The 20,636-nt window shown below is 40.0% G+C and overlaps 1 protein-coding gene across 1 annotated transcript in view; it reads right to left on the minus strand.

Moving 5' to 3' along the window:
- Positions 1-317: 317 nt before the first annotated feature.
- OPRM1 (opioid receptor mu 1) overlaps positions 318-20,636 on the minus strand; it is a 35,671-nt gene continuing 15,352 nt past the window's right edge. Inside the window, exons 2-4 of the mRNA XM_054021393.1 lie at positions 11,405-11,757; positions 6,376-6,896; positions 318-1,818 (exon numbers count right to left, since the gene is read on the minus strand). Of these exons, the coding sequence (XP_053877368.1) occupies positions 1,780-1,818; positions 6,376-6,896; positions 11,405-11,757 (913 nt within the window). The 3' untranslated portion in view covers positions 318-1,779. The remainder of the gene's footprint in view (positions 1,819-6,375; positions 6,897-11,404; positions 11,758-20,636) is intronic.

Raw genomic sequence — 20,636 nt, forward strand, 5'->3', positions numbered from 1 at the left:
CTTACTCCTTGAAATCTGTGTTGTAATGATGACCCATGTGAGAGGTTCATAGTTTTGTGTTACTGCAAGAGGTGGCTTCCCTGGATTAAATCCTATGGCAGCATGAGGCAGCTTTCAACACAAAGAGAAAAAAATGGGTTACATTTTATGTATTCTACTGATGCAGATGCATTCTCAGCTGGGAGAAATTGATATACCTTCATTGACTTCAGTAGTGCTACCCTGATTTATACCAGATGGGGGGCTGGCTGTCAATCTGTATTACACTATTCATGACAGAAACAAACATGTTCACACTAAAATATTAGAATTTTAGATGCACTTTAATTACAAGAGAAAGATAAGGTTTTATTTTACAATGCACGTAAATTCATGTAAGTACTTTTTTGTCTCATGGATAACTTGACCATTTAATTATATACAGCAAATACCAAACAGTGGCTACAAAATACCATATTACCACAAATTATCTACATGGATAGTTGTCTTTGATACCAGAGAGCAGGTTACATGGCAATTGCTTCTGTACAGTGTTTCTTTTGTACATTTTAAAGTGCTTTAGCAGCCAATAGAAAATGGAAATACAGACTACAATTTTATTACATTGGTTAGAAAAGCATAAATGTTATGGGCTTGGTTTTAAAAAAATAATTTACTTTCAAAATGTAACTTTATTGTTTTTCTTTTTTAAAAAGGCCTAAAGTGTGTTCTGTATTTGCTTAAGCTCTTCACAGATTTAATAATAGTGATTTACATTTTATATAGCTCCTTTCATCCTGAAGGATCCCAGAGTGCTATACAAAAAATGAATATTTGGATGAGTCTGAGATGTTGCTGATTGCACAGTTGAAACTGGAGAAACTAGTTCAAAGAGAATGTATAAATACACTGTGCTAGCTCTGAAAGGATTAACAATCTACATATAGTCACAATGGAATTTACAGAAAAGCTGCAGTCCCTTTATTGATCTATTTTACAAGCAACAACAACCCAGAGGACCATCAAACCTTCCCAACTGGTATTCCCACTTGCTTCTTCCTGAACAAATGAGAATGCGTTATTTTTATTATTAAAATACTTTTGTATGTTAAAAGTGGAAGAGGAGGTTAAGGTTTGGGTTTTTGAAGTGAGCATTGAAAAAAGTGAGTCATTTTCCATTAAAATGCTACAAAGGGTCATACTTTTTTTGAGAATGTTATCTGTGTCACACAGGTAGCTTTGATCTCCTTTGTTACTGTAGCTGACTTAGTGATGATTTTTCATATAAAAAACATATGTATTGTAACCGATACAAGAAACCACCAGTATAAAGCACATTTCTAGCTGAAACTGTTCCAAAATTTCCCTAGGTGTTTTGTATGCAATTCTGCTTCCATTTATTAGAAAATCACCTCCATTAAGCAGCCTATATTTGCCCATCCCTTGAGTTTTTGCTTCCAACCTAATGCTACCGTAACCATTCAGAGGAAAACTTGGGCCATCTGATCCCAGTAATGTCCAGTAGCCCCCTTTTAGATAAATGTATATATTCTGGATGACTATGTATATTTTTGTACACTGGAGCATGGTAAGCCTCCATTTCATCTGACTCTGCCTGCTATTAGGTTTCATGCTCCTGTAACTGCAATGCAGAGTTGCCATAGTGGCAAATCACTTTGATGTATCTTAAAGCAAGCACTTTCCTCCAGGGGGGAAAAAGTGTCTCCTACACATTCCCCACAAACACACCTTGGCACTGGTGTTGTGATTGCTTTGAGGGCTATGCAGCAGGAGACCCTCTCATGGCAGTGGTGTAGCTTCAGCTTCCAGAAGTTCCAACTGAAAGGAAAGAAATTGTAAATACCATGAGTACTTCATTGACTTTCCCTCCCATGTGTTTCTTGCAAATGTTTTTTTGGGTGAATTTACCCAGCATTTGCTCCTACTATCTCACTGTGCAAAGCTGAAGGCAAGAATTTTCTTTCAGTTTATATCATGAAGGCAGAGGAAACTACCACAAAAATAGTGGTTTTAGCTTCGGGACTATACCGGAAAAGATCTTTAAAGAGAAATATGCACATTCCTAGTTGATCTGACTCTGATTTCAAAAGAAGCGTAGTTCTTCCACTTAAAACCTCTTGCTGGTTCTCAGTAACATAAGGTGACAACAATTGTGTTTATTTTTTTACCCACATATTTGAATGGGCTAGATCCTCAGCTGGTGTGAATCAAATAGTGCCATTGAATTCCACTGAGTTATGTTGATTCACACCAGCTGAGGATCCGGCCCAATATGTTTACAACAGAGGAATTAAAATAGAGAAACGTCTACTCCATGTCATACACTATGTCATACACTATGTTTAAACTAGAATACATTACATGCCAAGCACATAATGGTGGCGGTTTTCTTTCTATACGGAGAATCCTATGTGAATTTCATTAGTACAGAACAACTTTGGTCCTTTCAATGCACTTTTTGCAGCCATTGCTGAAAAGTTAGTGTTCTCTGTGATACATGAACATCTTCTAAGATTTTTGCTTCCTATTGTGCCAAATACAATCAATTGTCACTCTGCTAAGTTAAGAGTTTTAACTTTTTTAAAGTTCCTCTGTAATAGTCTAAAAGTTTAGTTTGAGATTGAAAAGACAGGAACTAAATCCCCTGCCCACAAAGCCCCCAATAGCATATACATATGGTAGATAGATACAGTTTTTTGTCATCAATGCTTCACCTGCGCAGAAGTGCACTACTAACAATTTCAACAGCAAAACCTGCCAGTTTTTCTCTCCTTGAAAGCCATTGATCATTTCTATGCTCTGACAATGGGCTGTATTTTTCAGTGTTGTAGCAAGTTGAAATCAAGGCAAAACACCTTGCAAGTGAAGTGTTTTTTGCTCAAAAAGTAGAGCTCCTGATCAGATTTAGACCACTGGCTAAAGCGGATTGAAACAGGAAAGGAGAAGCTCTCCCTGCACCAGTCACAGAAGAGGAGGTGCTTCAGGGCAGCCCTGCTCACCCAAACGAAATACAGGAGAGGAGCCTCCTACTTGTCTTTCAGCAAGGAGGTGTTTTCTTTAACTCCTGGTTTAAAATAAGATATGATCTGAGGTCAAATCCAAGCTCAAGTTCAGATTTAGCAGTGTCAAAATTTCACAAGCTTTATTTCAGCTCTGTCTGCAACTCTGCGGTGGAAATTCCACTAGCAGCTACTTAGTTAGAAATGGATTATAATCCTCAAATCTGAATATCCCTATGCTTTGGGGAAATGTGCATCCAAAAATGAATGTTGTGGCTTAGGCCCATCTCTAAGTTTTATAGATCAGATAAAGCTTTCCATTTTTCATATACTAATGAACATGTATGTTCCTGATCATTTAGTTCATTTCATACTTTTAAAAAATAACTTCAGCAATTGCATGTGTTTTTATAAGATAATCAGTTAGTTCCAGACCGCCTAGTGTCATTTATTCTTGATTTTCTTCATGAGTAGCAAGCCAAACAGATTTGAGAATCGCATGTATTACAGAAAAAGCAATGGGCTCGTTTCTAGAGCCACTCCATGTACAACAGCTATCGAGCTACAGAATAGGGGCCAGTACTAAAGATCTGCTGAATTTAGCAATAAACATACACAAAATGACGCTTTTCTGCCCACAAGGTTATTTAGGAGTATTCCATTAGAAAAAACCCCACAATGCTTTATAGTAATCGAAGTATGCTATTATTTATAGTGTGGCTATGCCCACTCTTTAATAATTAATATAAGGCTCAGTTCTCCCTTAAGATATACACAGCAGAATTTGATCCACAGAATACTTCTGAGATGGTGCAAAATAATTCAATGGGAAAAATGTGGCTACTCTCCCTTGCTAACACTGGGCATAATGCAAGGGTAGCATGCTCAGCTCCTGGGAGATGAAGCAACTTGTGTCACTCTTCGGTGACTCTCCCTGGATGACTGAAGCGATGGAGCTGATGGGTTCTGAAGTGAGTACTTGTTTAAACCTCCTTGGTTAAGGGAAGCTTAGGGTGACCAGATGTCCCAATTTTATAGGGACAGTCCCGATTTTGGGATCTTTTTCTTATATAGGCTCCTATTTCCCCCCACCCCCTGTCCCGATTTTTCACATTTGCTGTCTGGTCATGCTAAGCTTGGCACACTTTGATGTTATTTGACTGTGGGGCTGTATATAAAAGCATAAATGCATTTACAGTGATGTGTAAGTAAGGAAGGAATAAAAAATGAAGAAGGAATGAAGGGATCCTGAGGAAATCCCTGTCCCTAAATAAAACTGCTTAATGTTAAAGTACTTTGGACTCTTCTATGAGTGACCCAACATAGGTTTGGAGTATAAAGGAAAGATCAGACACTCAGCTGGTGTAAATGGCATACTGGCTTTTTGTTGAATTTGATGGGACTATTCTGGTTAATATTAGCTAAGAATCTGGTCCAAAGATTTTAATAAAACCAGTTCTTACCCCAGTCAGTTGAACACTATCTGAAAGATTCTGTTTCCTAGGTTAAAATCTGCTTGAATATTTTTCTGCACCGGGGATGCTAATGATCCTCTTGTTACTGAAAAATACCTTTTTATTGTTCTTTTTTGCCAGCTGCTGATTATCTTAACAAAGATCAGCTGTTAATGAATTGTGTTGATGATTGCTGAATTCTGAAAAGTCCAATTCATTTTGATGGATTCATTTCTAGCTAATTGATTAAGTCATCATCACAGTATCAGAGCACCTACTTCAATGAACGCAAGTGAGATACTGCCATCTTTTCAGAACAATTCAATGAATTGTCACTTTCTGACACACAATTCTTTGTCAAATTCCCAAGCAGCTCTAGTGTTTGGGCTTAATCTTGCTGGAGTTCTGAGTGCCTTCAGTTCTCATTTAGTGGGAGTTAAGAGCATTCAGTCAGCACTTTGTTAGGGGCCTTTGTCTGTTCCACTGAAAATGATATGAATTGTGCTGAGCAGTCTAAGGAATTAGTCTAAAGCCTTGTCTACACTAGAAAGGTTTGTTGGTATAGCTACAGTGATAGTTGTTCTGTCAAACCTCCTAGTGTACTGTAGATGCAGCTGACACTGGAAACAGAGTGCTTTTGCTGATTAAGGGCCAGTCTACACAAACACTTAGGTTTGCAGCAAGTTGGGCTGTGAATCTATTCAGCACTAGCAGGTTTTGTGCCCTTTTTCTTTTTTATGTGACTTGTAAAGAAGACTCAGAAGATCTTGATAAAGGTTTATTTTTCTGCTTCATTTCTTTGATCACAGGAACGTTTAATGTTTTTCTTTCCCTGTTTAGCTTGATGTTTCCCTAGGAAGACTCAGATGTGAAATAGAAGCTCTCAGACCTAATTAAAGGGACATGGGTGTTGAATCACTAACAGAAGAGCTTCTCGTCCAGCAGTTTGACAATTGAATTAAATAGGTGTCAATAAAAAAAACCCAAAACAAACCCCAGTGTTTTAAACTGCTTGAAATAAAAATCTCTTCCCCGCTCAGTAAATCAGGTTTGATTTCCTTGGTATCTGTGATGCCATAAACCTACTAGTTCTTTAAGGCCAGACTTCACACACAAGTTGTACTGCTTTAATTAAACCAGTATAGCTGAAGTGGCACAGACACCTCCCCCCAACAAGTCTGGACACGGTTATACTGTCATAAACTTGGCTTGCATTCTAATAACTTATTCTTTATGGGAAGGGGTTACTAAGCTTCTTTATACTGGCAGAACTGTGCCCACCCTGGGGGTTGCACTAGTATAACTATATTGGTTAAAAATATTACACCTCCAACCAACATAGTTGTACTGGTACAAAAACTGTGTGATGACTGGGCCCAGGCTTGCATAGACTTCCAGGAAAAACAGGACCTTTCAGAACTTCTTCATAGACCATAAAGAAGCAAAAAGATTGCGCAAATATATTTTCTGCCTTTGACAGTCACCTTTAAAATGGGAGGATAGGGATATCTATTTGGCTTACCACCATGCACTAGTGATGTGAATAGAAAAGTCTATGATCCTTCATCAGTCAGTCACAAAATGTTCAGAAGTTGCAAACATTCTGTAAAGTAAGACCATTCGGTTTCTTTCTCTGGTGTAGTGTGTGTGTGCGCGCGCATAGCCACACACAGCCACACACACACACTAGGCCTGATCATGCAAGGTACTTTTGAGAGCCCCCTACTTCCAAACTTCATTGGGTATTGCAAGCGCTTAGCTTCTCACTGGATTGGGTTGTATGTACGTGTACACCAGCTGTAAAGATAAACCAAGCTACCTCCTGATAGCTATAAATCAGTAAAGACTGTAACTTCAGAACACATGTCATCTCCAGGAGGGAGGCCTGAATCCAGAGATGACATCTCCACTGCTAGTCATACCTGATGGTTAGTCCTATCCACAGTATTGGCAGTGGAGGCATGATCACGAGTGTTTTGTCGGATGCGGGTGGAGTTTTGTTGCTCAATAGTGGAGGAAGTGGGAATGCAGAATTCTCTGAAACATCTTTTGAAGTTTTCATCTAGAAATGCATAAAGGACTGGATTAAGGCAGCTATTTGTGTATCCTAAAGCGATACAGAAGTGCCAGGAGACTGTTTGGAACGTAGTTTCTGGAATATTGATCAAGGCTTTAATGATGACATAAATGTGGATGGGAGTCCAGCAGACAATGAACACCGCCACCACTACAAGGACCATTCTCGTGATTCTCCTCAGGTTCCTATCCTTCTCTTTGGAGCCAGACAGCATGCGGACACTCTTCAGGCGTAAAATCATCAAGCCATAGCACACGGTAATGATCAGGACTGGCATGATGAAGGCAAAGATGAATACACAGATTTTCAGTAGATTCTCCCAGTACCAAGCTGGGTGCGAGAACGTAAGTGTGCAGTCAATGGAACCTAAAGTAAAACAAAATTACAGAGAAGAGTGAACAGTTCAGTGTTTAACTTGCTTTGCTTTAGTCTCTTCCTCCCCCCATCCCCCTGCCCCACAACATTGTACAGCACTTTGATGCAATTTTATAAAATGTGTAACTGAAACAAAACAGCTTTGATTGGTTGATGCATGTTTGTTTACAGCCATGCAGATACTTTACCGCAGGCCTGTACAACTTCTGAAGAATGCAGTGTTATTGCTAGAGATTTGTGACGTTTTTGTTAGAAAGCCAAAACCAAAGGATTCTTGCTTTGTTTTTGTTTGTCAAAAAGTTCACTTAGGGTTTGCAAACAAACAAACAAACAAACTTTGGCCAATTTTCAATTTCAGCATGAAATCTGTTGAAATAGTTTAAACAGTGTTTTGTTTTGAGGGTTTGGGGGTTAAAAGGACAATGAGGAAGAAGGATGATTTTCCAGCTGTAGAAGGCAGCATGAAAAAGACACAAAAGCAAGAATGGGAGGAGAAGACCAAAGAGAGCAACAAGATGAGTGGGTGAAGCAGAGGGAGTGACAGGAGATGAGTTGCAGGCAGGGGACCTCAAAAGTCAGGAGAAGTTTGAATTTTATGCAAAATGAGACAAGACGGCTTTGGAGGAATTTGGGGCTCAGTCGTGAAAGATGCTGACCTGATCCAGCAAAACACACAGACACATGCTTACGCACACTGAAATCAATTGGACCACTGTAACAGGGCAGGTTTGCAAACCATCTTGGACGCCTCTTTATTGTCAACACCTCTGTTTTCATTTGTTTCCTCCATCAAGCCATCATCAACATTCCTGTGCAGCACTTCCACCTACAGTGTCCTTCAATCCTCAGCCCTGTCTCCAGTGAGGAGAAGAAGACAAAGCAATCTCACCAGCCAGCAACCTGGCTCCCTTAGGGCCCTGCTAGCCCTCTCTCCTCCCTTTGCACTTCCTTCTTTTGGTTTTTAACTATATTTTTAGCAGATGGGATAGTTAGTCTCATAGCTCATCAGCCCATGGTCTTCTGCCCCCCAGTCGGGCACTAAATACTTTCCCCACAGAAGCCCTAAGGGTATGTCTATGCAGGGATAAAAAAAAAACTGTGACTGGCGCAGGTCAACTGACTCAGGCTCACAGGGCTCAGGCTCACAGCTGAAAAATTGCTGTGGAGACGCTGGGCTCGGGCTGGAGCCTGAGCTCTGGGACTCTGCAGCCTGAGCCCGAGCAGCTACACAGCAATTTTTCAGCCCAGAGCCCGAACCCAAGTCAGTTGGCTCAGGCCAGGCACTGTTTTTTTTACCCCTGTGTAAAAGTATGCTAAGTGATCAGAGTGCTGGGTCAGCTGCTAGCTCCCAGCAGTCTGTCACAATCACCTACATGCTCACAGGAAGCATGTGTTTAAGTCCATCCCTAGTTACTACAGCGTTTAAATTTGTGCGTAAGAGCTGTGTTGAATCAGGGTCAGAAAGATCAGCACCTTGAAGGTTTGAGGCCTTAAAGAAGTGCATGGATGCCTGAGGGAGGGAAAGGAAGATTAATTTAGCTGCTGATTGTTAGAGTACACAGGCAAGAGCCCAGGAGACTGGAGAGAAGGGGGTTATACCAGTCTTATTAAACATGGATAATAATATACACATTCAAAAACATAACTCACTGGCTGAAATGATCAGGTAAGATGTCATCAATCAGATCAAATGTGATAAATATCTCCACTGTATGTTGGGAGTGAAGGTGATTTTGTGTGTTTATATGAAATCCAAAATGGTAGAACTCAGGAGTTCCCATAAATATTTTTGATAGTGTTTTCTTTGCAATTTAATGTATTTAACACACATGAAATGTATCGGCTAGGCAGCTCTTCTTCTGTTATCCATATAAAGACAGCAGTTGCAATGCAAGATTTTCCACACTGCTTTCAAACCATAAAATGGGTCTCTCCACACCTGTGGATTTTTCAGATTTCTCTCTCATTTGTGTTATTGCTGCACATGGAGTTCTTAATCTGTGTTTCTACATGTGTGTTTAAATTATCTTAACCACGCCAACTCATGTGTAACTCTAAATTGTGACAATAATGGTGGCTACGTTTGTTCCAATGTGATGTTCCTTTCCTTTGTTTGCTTTGGATCTACTTCTGCATTTGCTAGAATTATTATGCAGATGAGTTTTCTGCATGGCACTGGTGTTGTTCTGGATAATATTTCCTGTTAATGTGCTCGTTAAAAAGAAATTCTGAAGTGCTAATATGCTATTATATTCTGGCATACGAGGGAAATATAATGTTTTATATTATGGTGAATGTAAATTACTAGGTGGGTGTGCTTGGTTACAAAAATAGGTTCTGTAATAAAAACTGAATATTCTTATAGAAGAAGAGTAGGCAAAGACTGGGTTGCATTGTAGGTGCTTTATATGTCATGGGAGAACTTTATTTACAGCATTTCTGTGCATCTAATGTGTGTGTGTGTGTGTGTGTGTGCATACATACAGCGAGAACAAAGCTCTTTAGTGATCTAAGCAAAAGTTCTCAAATATTTAAAGATAGGAAGTGACATACAACCCCTTCCATATATAATATACACAAACAAGTTGTGCACACAGCTATTACCATAATACAAGTTAACATAACACCTTACGGTTTCCGTATGAAGAGAGATTAATAAGACTGGGACTTTTTAGCTTGGAAAAGAGACGGCTAAGGGGAGATATGATTGAGGTCTATAAAATCATGACTGGTGTAGAGAAAGTAGATAAGGAAGTGTTGTTTATACTTCTCATAACACAAGAACTAGGGGTCACCAAATGAAATTAATAGGCAGCAGGTTTAAAACAAATAAAAGGAAGCATTTCTTCACACAACACACAGTCAACCTGTGGAAGTCCTTGCCAGAGGATGTTGTGAAGGCCAAGACCATAACAGGGTTCAAAAAAGAACTAGATAAATTCATGGAGGATAGGTCCATCAATGGCTATTAGTCAGGATGGGCAGGAATGGTGTCCCTAGCCCCTGTTTGCCAGAAGCTGGGAATGAGCAATAGGGGATGGATCACTTAATGATTACCTGTTCTGTTCATTCCCTCTGGGGCACCTGTCACTGGCCACTGTCGGAAGACAGGATACTGGGCTAGATGGACATTTGTCTGACCCAGTAGGGCCATTCTTATGTTCTTAAACCATATCTTCAGATTGTATGCAGTATCACTAAGGTAACTCATGCTCTTGTCTCTATAATCCTATTCTTTCTATCATCCTTCCTCTGTTTTCCCCCCCTTGTCATATTTTTACTTAGACTTGATCTGCTATATGGGACTCCTGAACCCCATGAGGAGTTCCAAAATAGTCAGTACGGGCAAATCTGTTTGCAGGATTAGACTATAAATGCTTTTGTTTGTACTAGTGGTGCCCTGCACACTTTTTGATAGTTAAGACTTGATCCAGTGCATTAAGGCTCTATCCTGCATCTTTGAAATCAGTGGGAACTTTGTTATTAGCTTCAGTTGGTTCAGGATCAGATCCTAGGTCAATGAGAGTCTTTCCACTGATTTCCTTGGGCTTTGGATGAGGCTCTTAATAGGTCAATAATAATTTTTCTTACATGAAAACTGGAAGCATATTTTAAGAAACAAAAGCCCTTGAAAGTATGTTCCTTACTTGTCAACTATAGTTTGTGGACATCTTATGGCATGACAGACTTCATCTACATACGTGGTTATCTGCAGTACTTGGTGTATAGTTTGTATAGATAGATTTTTGGTTTTTGGAGGGGCAGAGTAGATGTGGAGGATAAGACTTTATACCACAGAATCAAGTATTGTCCTTACAGAACCCCACTGGCTCCAAAGGACTTGCTTGACTATAATGGAGTGCCTCAACGTTGATAGGTTACAGTGAATGCTAAAGCTGGCCAACATTTTTCTGAATTGTGACAAAATATCAAAAATTTGAAATTCAAAAAATAAACAGGAAAAATTTAGAGAATTTTCAAGAAATTCCCCTGCCTCCCCACCACACCATTTTTGACCAAACTATAGTGTTGGTTGAAAATACAATTTGAAATTGAAAAGATTTTGAATTTTGAAACTATTACCCCCCCCCCCCAAATTCACAGTTCCCATCTTATTTCCTGCATCAGCTTTAGTGAATACACTGCTGCTTACATATACCCTCTCTTTTGTCAGCCAAACCACAGATCTCATTTTGTTTTCCCCCGATATGACAATCATCATAGGTCTAGAATACCAAACTATCCTTCATATAGAAAGCCTTTCTATAACATTACTGAATTTGTGACAGGTATTATTTTAAACATGTTGAAGGGGCCTGATGCTGCTTTCATTTCCACTGATTTCATACCAATGATTTCTCCTGATTTATACAGCTGCGAGGTCAGAATTGAGGCCCAACCCTCTAAAATAAAGAGAGACAGTGCTTAGGTCTTAAGAAAGAGAGTGAGCATTTAAACATTCAGTTTAACTCAACCCCGGTTATGAAAGTCAGACTCACCGTGCCTGTATTTTGTGGTTGCCATGAACATAACTGGCAGACCTATGGTTGAAGAAAGAATCCAGTTGCAGACATTGACAATTTTGGCATTTCTGGGAGTGCGAAAATCAAGAGCCTTGACTGGGTGGCAAACAGCTATGTAGCGATCCACACTCATGGTGCAGAGCGTAAAGATACTTGTGAACATATTGTAGTAGTCTATGGACATAACGATCTTACAAAGGATTGTACCAAATGGCCATGTTCCCATCAAGTAATTCACACTCTGGAATGGCAGAGTACTTGTTGCTAGGGCATCTGCCAGGGCAAGGTTGAAAATATAGATATTGGTGGCAGTCTTCATTTTGGTGTACCTAGAAAAATCAGCAAAGTAGGTGAATGAACACAGCTATCAGTATTAAATAAAATCAATACCAGTGACTTACCTGTAGGAAGCATCTGTGAAACAACAGTATTGGCTTTGAGATTTTCAGAGACACTTTTTATAATTCATTTTATTTAATCAAGCAATTGTCTAATGCACAGGCTTCAAATGAAATATTTTTACACACCTCCATGAATGTTTGTAAAACAAAATGAAGCATTGCTCTAATAAGTGACAATGCAATCTAGGAGAAAATTTGCAGAAGAACCATTATGGCTGAAGCAGAATTGAGACAAAAACTGATTCAATAAATATTTGTAGTATCCACTGGGCACCACACTAGATGAAAAGAACTGCTGTATCTACTAAGTATTGGAATTGCGGTATATAAAAATGGAGACCTAAATCATATATATTGTGGCATTGCAATGGACCTGATTCTTGGTGAAGAAGTAAACAAAGAGAAATGTCCAATATGTCTAAAAATCCAATTTTATTTTAAGAGTTTTTGGCTTGCTAGTAATTTTAGGAAAGTTATATTTAACACTTACAATATTAAATAACACATTTACTATAATTACATTACAACAGTGGAAAATGTAAGACGATCTCATATCCTGAGCTGGTATGTTGGTCTGAGTGACTTACGTCATTAGGAAAAATTGAATGAGAAGAGAGCTGCTGTTAATATAAGTACTATATAGTACTCTTTAGAAGTATACACTTAATAACCAGCTCTAAAAATCAATCAGTTAGTTTTAAATCTACCAAGTACCTTTCATTCACAGCTGAACAGGTAGGGTTTTTTGGTATCTTTTTTTGTATTTTAATTTGAGTTAGGCCTGGTCTGCACCTCAAACTTAGGTTGACCTAGCTATGTTGCTTAGGGCTGTGACAAATGTTGTGCCCTATATGACATAAGTAGGCTAACCTAATCCCATAGACACAGATAGGCCGATGGACAGAAAGAAGCTTCCACCTAGCTCCAGTCTCTCTAGTGGGTGGATTTACAGGGATGGTAAAACCCCTTCCTTTGCTGTAGCAAGTGTCTATGCTATAACTCCCCAGCAGCATCGCTGCAGTGCTACAACTGTGCTCCTGTAGTGCTTGTAGTATAGATAGACCCTTAATATTGCTCTGAGTGGTGCATTAACTTCCCCTTTGTTTCATTAACCTTTGTGAACATCCTATAGTTTAGTATTCACTAAGCCATTTGATACTGCATGAGGTCATTGAGTCTAAAAGGTTTGCAGTGGTAAAATGAAACTTTCTCTCTCAAAGTAAGTTTCAGGCCATTCTGCTCTGGAATTCTGATTGCTTCCTAGGTTGCCAAGCCCATTGTTTGTCCTGTTCTCAGTGGGTCATATGATTTTTTTTTTAAATTAAACTCCTTTGTGGTCCCACAAAATAACATGTAAAGTGCCTTACCAAACAGAAAATGTCTTAACATTTTAAGGACTGATTTGTAAAAAACAAATTACTAAAGTTCTTTTTAGGATGCCCTCTGGGGAAAGACGTAAAAGGTGTAAAGGAAGATATTCTGTGTTTCTTTCTCTTGCCTTGCTCTGTTTAGAAATTTTACTGAACAGCAGCTGGTTGTAAGGAATTGGCAGCCACCATTAACTAGTGGCGGCAGACTTGCACAACCTGAATATGGTCTCAAGAACTTCGTTGAAAACTTCTGATCCAGCAGAATATCGGCAGCAGCTACTAATCTCCTAATTTTCTCATTTTATAGCACTATGTATCTACAGTCATAAGAAACCTACATTTAATGTTTTTGTTTTTTTAATAGTTTTCTAAGAGTTCAAAACTAAAACAGGAAGCTCATATTGCTCTTTTGGGAAATTATGATACATAATTATGTATCTAAATTATAAACCTAAGCACAGAATGCATTCTGAAACAAAAAAGTAGCCAGGCTGCTCATTCTACTTCCACTCCCCACTCTGCCAGGACAGAATGGTGAGTACTTATGTTACTCAACAGACATAAATGTGATCAGAGAGAGACGTAGGTTCTGTGCGAGATTCTCAGAGTACCCATACTTCTTTCCTGTGGAGAGGTACTTAGAAGAAGCTGCTGGGATCCTAAGTGATACGGACGCTGTTGTGGGAGATTCCATGTGGGAAAGATTCAGAAAAAGCCAGAGCTATCAAAACAACCGATAGGAAGGACGGAGAAAAAAAATGGCTGGTAGGTGATGGTTTGCTGGAAGGAAAGGGTTAATATGTGCCTGAGAGCCAGTTAGCCAGCTTGCTTGCACCAGAGGGTGGGCCAGGCCTAACTGGAAATAAATCTCAGCTGGGGGGGAATAGAGCTTGTTGCCATGAAGAGGTGGGTGAACCCAGCTGAAGGAAGAAGACCCACAGGAATGGAGGTGGGAAGTGTGCACGTGTACTCACTTGTGTATGTACGTGCTTGTGCTCTCTCTCTCTCAAGCAGCCTGAAAGAAGGCTGAGATGGAGGAAGGAGAGCAGATGAGCTACCGGTACTCCAGGGGTGACAAGGGTCTTGAGAAACTGTAGTCTCCATGACCCCTGAGTGAGGGGAAGAGTGTGCCAGCCCCTGAACAGTGGGGTTGTTGAGGGAACAGGAGCCTGAGGCTTGGAGTAGGGACAAACTATAGCAGATGAAAGCTATTTGTGACGAAGAGGTGGCTGGCTGAGCCCAACTGAGCTGAAGGTTTGGTTTTCTATTTATTTTTTGTTGGACTTTGGTAAAGGAAGCTGCATCCCTGACAGGGGTGGGGCCCTACAAAGTGGTTTGGCTAAGGGCCAAGGTACCCCAAAGGATGGGGGGTGGGAACTGAGGTAGCAATGCTGCAATGCCATATCTGGCCATGAGGGGGCATGCTGGGACAACAACATGACACCCCACATAAAAGGGCTTTTCTACACTTTAAATGCTACTGCTGTAGTGCTTCAGTGAAGAAACTACCTGTGCCAACGGGATGGATTCTCCTATCAGTGTAGGTAATCCATCTCCCTGAGCGGTGGAAGATGGGTCAATGAGATTTTTCACACCCCTGAGCAATGTAGTTATACTGATCTAATTTCCTAGGGCAGACCAGGCTCAGATACTTTTCATTTTTGTTGTCTTTGCATTATTCATTGTCAGTAGGGCCTTAGAAGTTCATAGACTGTGAATTATTTCATTTCATGGACTATATAAACCATTGATGGAGGATCTTGCATGATGCACTATGTAATCTTCAAATATCTAACTGATCTGTTCTTAAATATAAAGGAAGCAGAGCCTTCATGGTTACTGAAAGTATTTGGCTCTCAAGGGCCTGATCAGGTCTTAAATATCTGTCTCTATTGTACATTTTAAAGACTATATCAGAGGTCGGCAACCTTCAGCACATAGCCCATCAGGGCAATACCCTTGCGAACCATGGCCACTGGGAGCTGCGAGGGGCCGTGCCTGTGGATGGTCAATGTAAACAAAATGTCTTGCGGCCCACCAGCAGATTACCCTGATGGGCCGCGTGCTGAAGGTTGCCGACCCTTGGATTATATAAATGGCTTTTTTCTAAAAGATGCACTACATTAAAAGTGATTATTTGTCCAAATAAGGGGATTATTCATACGTCCAGCATCATGTCGGTGTGCAAACAGATTACTGAAGTAACTGGTTTAAAAGACTTTTAACATCATACAAATATAACAATCATTCCCTAAAATATAGATCTCCAAAGACATCATAGCTATTATGTATGTTTTCTGTTTAGGTATCAACCTGCTTGTGTGAGTATTGTGCATAGACTCTTCTGTTATCCAGCCCTATGGGCAGCTATGATGAGTTACAGTACCTTGAAGAGTGTGTGTGTGTGTGTATAATTGTAGGACATCTACATAAGTTAAAATATATGTAGTAACATTTGTAAAGTAATATGATAGGGGGTGTAAATTATTAAGAATTTAAAAAGTTGGAATTTTATTTAAGGCAACTTTGAAGCCTGAAAACTACCTTTTTATTAGCTTTTGCATTTTTTTTTAAAAAAAGCTTTGCATCAAACCTGTGAAAATTTAAATGTCAACATTTGGCATATTAAATTTCAACAACTGAAATTCTGAAAATGCTGAGGAGTTTATATTGGAATAGACCTGTTTGTAAGCAAGGGCAGGATTTGACTTTGCAAAACATTACTTATATTTTCACAGAATTGCAATACTTCAAAAAATTTGAGGTTGTGAATATTTTATCCCAGTGCTGGTTTTAATACTTACCAATCAAATAGACCACGTGCAAATTACAATATCAGCATCCATTAATAAGACTTTTATTTTTAAAAAAATCTCATCTTTATTTAATGTTGAGAGCATTGTGGCCAGACTTAGCACAAGAAAAGGTGGTGTACCTTTCTGAAGGGGCTGCAAGGTAAATTCTGCCCTCATTTAGGCTTCAGTTCAGCAGGGTATTTAAAATACTTGTTTAGCTTTGAGCACGTCAGCTGCTCCAATGACTTCCATGGGACTTCCTGTACTTAAGTTAAGCATGTGCTTTGCTGGATAACTGCCATGCTGCAGGAGAAGAATATTAACGGACACAGACATCCCAGCTCACCATGCATAAAAGTCCAGACAACTGTAAATTATTTGACTAAAGCAGATGGCATGGCCCATGTGGTCTCAGTGCAACAACAATGGGAATACATTGGTATTTTGGAACAAAATAAACACGAATTTTAAAACTTGTTGTAATATTGATGAGACGTGAGTCATCGTTTGTCAATCTTCCTTGGCAATTTAATGCATGACTATTACTTTAAACCACTTTTATCTTCACAGTAGGCCTTCAACTCTATTTGTCATACTTTAAGTTGCATTCCCTTCTCCTGCATAGCTGACACTCTCTCTCTTACTGCTTATGTAAAAACTTTGTTCTACCAGCAATGTTGTCTCCTTTTTCAATGAAAAATGGGAACCAAACTACTATTCTCCTGGGTACCCTTAGGAAATGGATTCAAATTTCTATAGGACAGAAATGCATTCATTTTTTTAAATTGAAACTATGGGTTGCAGGTGTTTAAGTTTCTTATTTGTAACAGGTTTGCTTATCCAATGCCTTGCATCTTTAGTTGTTTATATCTGTCCAAAAATGGGCCATAGCCTAAGCTGCCCTATATATCATCTCAACACAAATGGAGGCAAGACACAGCAGTGTGAGAATTGCAGCTTTCATTAAAATACACATTAGGTTTCTCATCCTCAAGGTTGCAGAGAAATGCTTGAAAAGATAAACCCTAGAAAGATTCAAAACTTAAAGCCAGAAGGCAACTAAAAAGTAGCTTAAATATCATGATCATATGACTTTTCCAGGCTTGACCCATGCGTTTTGAATACTGCTCCTGCCCCACCCAACTTTGTTCCCAATGTTCCCTGGGTGTGCTTGTCACATCAGAGGGAGGTGGAGCTGGTGGAACTCCAAGCTAGAGGAATCCTCAACTGTCCTATTAGAGCAACTTTCTGGCCTTAGGGCCACTAGATTGGTACAGAGCAGGGGCCAAGATCTGGTCTGGTGAGAGCACAGGAAGTGGAAAATAAATGAGAAATTGGCTGTGATGTGATTTTGGGAGTTTCTTTGCAGGAAGAAGGCTCTTATGAAACAGTTAGGCTGCTGTTGTGCTCACTGAAACAAGAGCACAGACAAACCAGCCATTAGGAAATGTGCAGGAAAGACCTGTATACAAATAACAGACATAATTCCTACAAATCTCTCTCTGCTGTGCTTGGGGACATTAAATTATCTCCCCAAACTAACACCCTCTGTGCAAAAATGACCTGTTAAAACAAATGAAGACTTATTACATTCAGATGGATGCATGCATTAAACTAGTTTATGTAGTTGAGGTCTCCTTGAGTGGGCTTCAGACGATTAAAATGCATGAAATATGCCAAGCTGAACTAATTTCAATTAGCATTTATTTTCATGGCTGCTCTGATTAATCTTGTATACATGCCTTGATAATGTATTCCCCCAAATAAAGCAATAATTAGCAAGGACATGTTTTCTTTTGGGGCTTTTACCATTGTTAATTCATGGCACTTTAACACAAGTGGTACAACTTACTGAAGTTGCTGTTCCTTTCCTTACTGAAAGGAACTGCAAGGAATCATTCTGTTCAGAGGTATGAGATGAGTGTTAGTGAGATATGCTTTTTATATTGACACGTACAGCAAACCTTGCAGCACAATGGTGTAGCAGCAGCAGTGCTCTGTGTTATACTGTTAAAGAGCTGGATTAGGAAATAGACACTTTTCCAGGCCAGCCTTGTCTAGCAGCCTAGTTTTGTACCTGATGGCATGAGGATATGTGCTACAGGTCGCCAAACTATACAATAAGCACAATACTTGTGGCCTACAGTGGGCTCAGGGCCCAGTTCTGCACTGTTCTTAGTGAGTCTTTGAGTACCAAATACTTTCAATTCTTACTGGGCTTTTAATTCTCAGAGCAAAGTCCACTTTGCATTTAGTACTGACCTCAGGGCCGGCTCTAGGTTTTTTGCCGCCCCAAGCTCCGAGAGCACAACTGCCCAAGCAAAAAAAAGAATGGCCGGAATGCTGCCCTGGAATTGTGCCGCCTCAAGCACGTGCTTGCTTTGCTGGTGCCTAGAGCTGGTAATTACTGACCTGAGCATCCCCATAAGTATTTCATCTTTGTGCCATGATAGAAGAAAAAATTTGCATGTTTGGAGTCAAAACTGTGTGTTCCTTACTTTCCTGTGTGTGTGTGTGTGTGTGTGTGTGTGGAGAACCATATGATCTCTGAGGTATACAATCAAGTGGTGACCACACCACAGCATTATAGGTATAGCTCTTTCCCCTTTCTTTGCATATATACCACTTGCCTTGCATCTGAAGAAGTGAGGTTCTTACCCACGAAAGCTTATGCTCCCAATACTTCTGTTAATCTCAAAGGTGCCACAGGACCCTCTGTTGCTTTTTGCCAGAATAGAAGACCTGTGTTCACTAGTACAGTATATACTCAACTCAGGTATATCATTTTGTCTCAATCCTAGCTGCAGTTATATGCTATGGCACAGTATTATCTGCAATAAAGCCATGATATCCAACATATAGTTGGCGAGTAAGATTTATTTGCGTGGGCATTAGGCATGGCTGCAGCTCCTCCAGAGGAATCCAAAGAAGTGTGGGAGCTGAGGTAGCACTGCTGCAATGCCACATCTGGCCACGAGGGGGCATGCTGGGACAACAGTGCGGTGGTGGGTCAGGACAAATTTCAAAAGAGAGACTTAAATGTTTGTTCTGCAAAAGTTTAATAGATATGCAACCACTTCTGGGATGGAAGGAGGCAATTTTCTGGATCGCATCGGTTAGGAGAAGGACACATTTTGAATAGGATGTTGGGCCAAACCCCTGTGCCAACAACATGGACCATGCAATCCTTTTGATCCAGACCAAGTTGACAAGACCTCTGTTTGTTGTCCATGGACTTTTGCTAGCCACAGTCTAGGAGGCACCTGTAAATGCAAGGACAATACTTTGTTTCTACTTAATACTTACAAAAGTGATAAATGCTGTATGGAAGCCAGGAAAACTGGACTAATTCTTAGATAACTTCACAATATGTATAAAACAGTCCAAATGGCTTCTTTGGAAATGTGGAACTTATTTGCTTTCCACTACCTGCTCTGTAATTCAGCAATGAGCCATGGAACATCACAGAAAGGAAAGAGTTGCCAAGGCATAGCGTGCAGCAGAGTGAGGGGAGGGCATACCTGAACTGAGATCACACTGAACAGTTATAGTTCTTGCTGTGGTCAGCATGGAATGCAGTAATGCCAGCAAATAATCCAAGTTCTGGCATTACTGCAGGAGACAACCTCCTTCTCTTCCCCCATAACTGCTAGATGATGTGCAGCTTCTCAAAGGAATTTCTGCAGAGGCATTTGAAAAGATATACAGTTGATCTGAATGTAGAATGTACTGGACCAGAGCATAGCTACTATATTGGTGTAAGTCAACTGGTTAGGTTAGACCAGTCTTTGTCTACCCAACTCCTCCCTCCCATTTCTTTGTTTTTTTATTCTGTGGATTCCCCTCCCCATATCCTTTCTTCACCTCTTTCTTTCCCCTAGACTCTATTCTCCTTCCCCAAGGTGTGTCTTCCCCTAAATTTTCTTTTCTCCAAGCTACTCTCCTCCCACACTAGTGGGTGCAGTGAGAGGAGGAGAAGCATCTCCAGAAGATGAGAGCAATGCTAATCCCCACCCTGTGTTCAGAACACCTGCAGGGTAGGAGAAGGAAGTAGCTTCAAAAGACTAAAAATTCCTTTGGAGAACCCTCTGTGTTCATTGCCCTTTCTTGTGCATTCAGGGCCAATTAGCAGCTTCAGCAGTGACCCAGCTTCTGGAAAGAAGGGCATGAAAGCTGAGGTAATTGTTGGTCCCAGTTAATTTTAGCCACCTGCCACTGCTCTTGTAGGGAATAATGTGACACCCACTTGCACATCTCACTGAGGGTGTCTGACATTCAGTTTTTTAATTAATTGTTTTAATGTGTTGGGCCTTGGGCTCAAGCTACCCATTAATTCACTTGTTGCTTTTTTTAAATGGCACTTCTCCCCCTGGCTCCCATCACTTTCTCCCAACGGGGGGACAGCTCACATTTTGTCCATGATTTATTATGAATTATTTACTGGTATTAGTCCTCCCCCAAAGAATGGCAGTTTATCTCCATTCAGAGAGGACATCTTATCTGCCAGTTGAGGCAACATTTTTTGCTTTGACTGCAAAGAATCTAGCAGTCAGAGAGTAAGGAATTTATTTTAGCTAGAATGTGTAATTGCTGCAGAGTTTATATAATGTAATTATTTTACCACTGTTTTTATCTCCTGATT

This window comes from Malaclemys terrapin, chromosome 3, assembly GCF_027887155.1.
Source record: "Malaclemys terrapin pileata isolate rMalTer1 chromosome 3, rMalTer1.hap1, whole genome shotgun sequence".
Taxonomy (NCBI): Eukaryota; Metazoa; Chordata; order Testudines; family Emydidae; genus Malaclemys; species Malaclemys terrapin.